Here is a 2,615-nt window from a genome sequence, read left to right as displayed (position 1 = left end):
TTATCCAGTTTAAAAAGCGGAGGGGGTTTGGTTGGGGGTTTTGGGGGGGGGGGGGGTTTAAGTATATTGTGAACATGAATTCTGGCTAGTCAGGTGTATATTGCTGAGCAGCATCCTTAGATATGACAAATATCCCTGGGACTTAATATATTAAAAACATCAAGACAGAAGTTTTTCCTTGGTTTTTCTCCATTACCATCTGTGCTTTGAAAATGTAAAATCACTGAAAAGAGAAACAGGCCAGAAACACGGAACAGTCTCTCAAGTGCAGGAAGTAAATATTTTTAAAAAAACAAACAAACATAAGAACATTTCATGTCTTTAAACTTTTATTAAAATCTAAAGTGTTGAAGAAAATTATGTTAAAATATTTTCAGAAGAAAGGTCTAATTCAGGGGATAGTCACCAACTTCCACAATGAAAATAAACTATCTTTTTTCTCCCCCCCACCCCGCTTCAAAAGATCCGCAGTTCCATTACCCAACTGTTGTGGGCAGGGAAGGAGTTTAGATGGTGGCGTCACTGTTCCATTACATTTGCTCTTCTGGCGTTTACCAACATGCTTGTCATCTTTGTCCCTACTATTCGAGACATCTTTGGATTTATTGGTAAGCATGTTCACATCAGTTCAAGTAGTCTTTCAAATCTCAGAAAATACAGTTCTGATCTGATTAAATTGTATTTACCTGTCTATCAATATTTATTTCTATGCTTTTTTAATACAGGTGCATCTGCAGCTGCCATGCTGATCTTTATACTTCCTTCTGCCTTCTATATCAAACTGGTGAAGAAAGAACCAATGAAGTCAGTGCAAAAGATTGGGGTATGTGTAGACAAATACGTAGTAGTTACACTTGTTTACAAATTGAGAGCAAGAGCTTCAGTTTCTTTCTTCACGATTTAAGAATTTCAAAATCCTGGTGAAAGTATTAGTGAATTGGCATTTAAGGTTATCTTAGTTAATGGGTGGGAGTTGCATAGATATTCAGAACTGAGGAGATGGCCATCCCAAGGCTCAGTTCACTACAGTGACTTCTCTCACTGCCTCCAATTGCAACAATAGTTGGGTTGCTGGTAAGAGCCAGATTTCAAGAGATTACCTTTAAGAGCTACACCAAAAAGGCCTTGTTGTTATTCTTTAAATTTTCTTTCAAGACTTATTTACATAATTTACCCCATAAAAGTTGTTCTCCACCGCTTGTTTAGGTCATCCTGACCTTGGTGCTCTTAATTGATCTTAGACCTACTGACCCAGAATCAAATCTTGGTCATACTGACCAAGGTTCAAGGCAGCACAGTGGCACAGCCTGACATAAACTTTCACAGTAGCTACAGTAACTTCCGTCAGGTGAAGGTGGGGTCTGAAAGGAAATGTACTTTTTTTTATTTCAAAAAGGACCATGAGTATGACAAAGCTCCTTACTGTTTACTGATCTCTTGTGTCTTTTATTTTGTCCTCAATGAGCAATGGCATTTGTGCTGTAAGTGGCCATGACTTCATGGGTGCAGTAGCAAAAACTGAAATGCTTCTTTCATGTTTTCTTTTTCAGGCTGCATTCTTCTTTCTAAGTGGCATACTTGTGATGACTGGGTGTATGACACTGATTATTCTAGACTGGACCCATGATGTTGCATCTGATGGCCATTAACTGTCCTCATTTAATCTCAAATACTCCACTTCAAATGCCAGTGATCACTCAGATACCTACTGAGAATGAAAATGCAGATTCTTTGTTGATGGTTCTTCTGATTGTAGAATACCTGAACTCTTGTCTTTAAGAAACTGTTCTGCATGATGGAAGTGGATATTAACATCAAACCACGTGAGTGTCTGGCTGAAGGAAGTGACAACTTTATTCCATTCCAGAGAATGGACAGAACTCTCTGTAGACTTTTATCAAGCCATGTTTGGCTTTCGTCATTGACTTGGATATTTTGTTATTTTACTTGAATGTGCCTAATGGAACCATTTGATGTGAGAAATAGCTCTTTAATTTACAGCAAAGTGTTTAAATAACCAATGAGAGAGAGAAAAAACACTATTATTTTTTGTACCAAAAATTCTTATGGACCTCAAAAGCACTATTTTGACTTTAAGAAACATTTTTCTAAAAAGAATGAAAGTATATCATAGCTCATAAAAAAAAATCAGTGTCCTAAATTAAATCTAGTTTGCCTTTCTGTAGAGGCATAATTAGAAGAGGTTTTATTTTAAAAAATACTTCTAATGACCAAAACAGAAAATGAACCAACTCAAGTCAAAATTCTCTAATTATAAATGCTTTCCATGAAATTCACTTAGTTCGAAGTAGAGTAAAAACAATCCTGAAAGTCATCTGCCAGCTTACTTAAGTAACTACAATTACCTTAGTTTTCAAAAATGGTGTGGAAACCCAAATTTTCAAGCTTTAAATAAAAAACATCCTTTAAAGTGGGTACATATGAGAAAACTGTAGTTAATCTAGAAATCGTAAAGGTGGCATTGACATTTCTCTTCTTGAGGTACTCAATAGTGCAATTGAGTAAAACAGGGTTTGGGGTTTTTGGTGGTTTTTTGTTTTGTTTTGTTTTTTCCTGTTGTAGGTATAAACTGAGTGGCACAGGAGCATATGATG

The 2,615-nt window shown here is 36.3% G+C and overlaps 1 protein-coding gene across 1 annotated transcript in view; it reads left to right on the top strand.

Moving 5' to 3' along the window:
* SLC38A2 (solute carrier family 38, member 2) overlaps positions 1-1,723 on the top strand; it is a gene marked incomplete at its 5' end in the record, with an annotated part of 12,153 nt that extends 10,430 nt beyond the window's left edge. The window contains 3 exons of the mRNA XM_010135953.1: positions 464-608; positions 726-823; positions 1,551-1,723. Coding sequence (XP_010134255.1) covers positions 464-608; positions 726-823; positions 1,551-1,649 — 342 coding nt within the window. The remainder of the gene's footprint in view (positions 1-463; positions 609-725; positions 824-1,550) is intronic.
* Positions 1,724-2,615: the final 892 nt, after the last annotated feature.

The sequence above is a fragment of the Buceros rhinoceros genome, unplaced genomic scaffold, assembly GCF_000710305.1.
Source record: "Buceros rhinoceros silvestris isolate BGI_N320 unplaced genomic scaffold, ASM71030v1 scaffold15225, whole genome shotgun sequence".
In the NCBI taxonomy this organism is placed as follows: Eukaryota; Metazoa; Chordata; class Aves; order Bucerotiformes; family Bucerotidae; genus Buceros; species Buceros rhinoceros.
The sequence above is the reverse complement of the archived record's forward strand: the minus strand, read 5'-3'. Positions and strand labels throughout refer to the sequence as shown.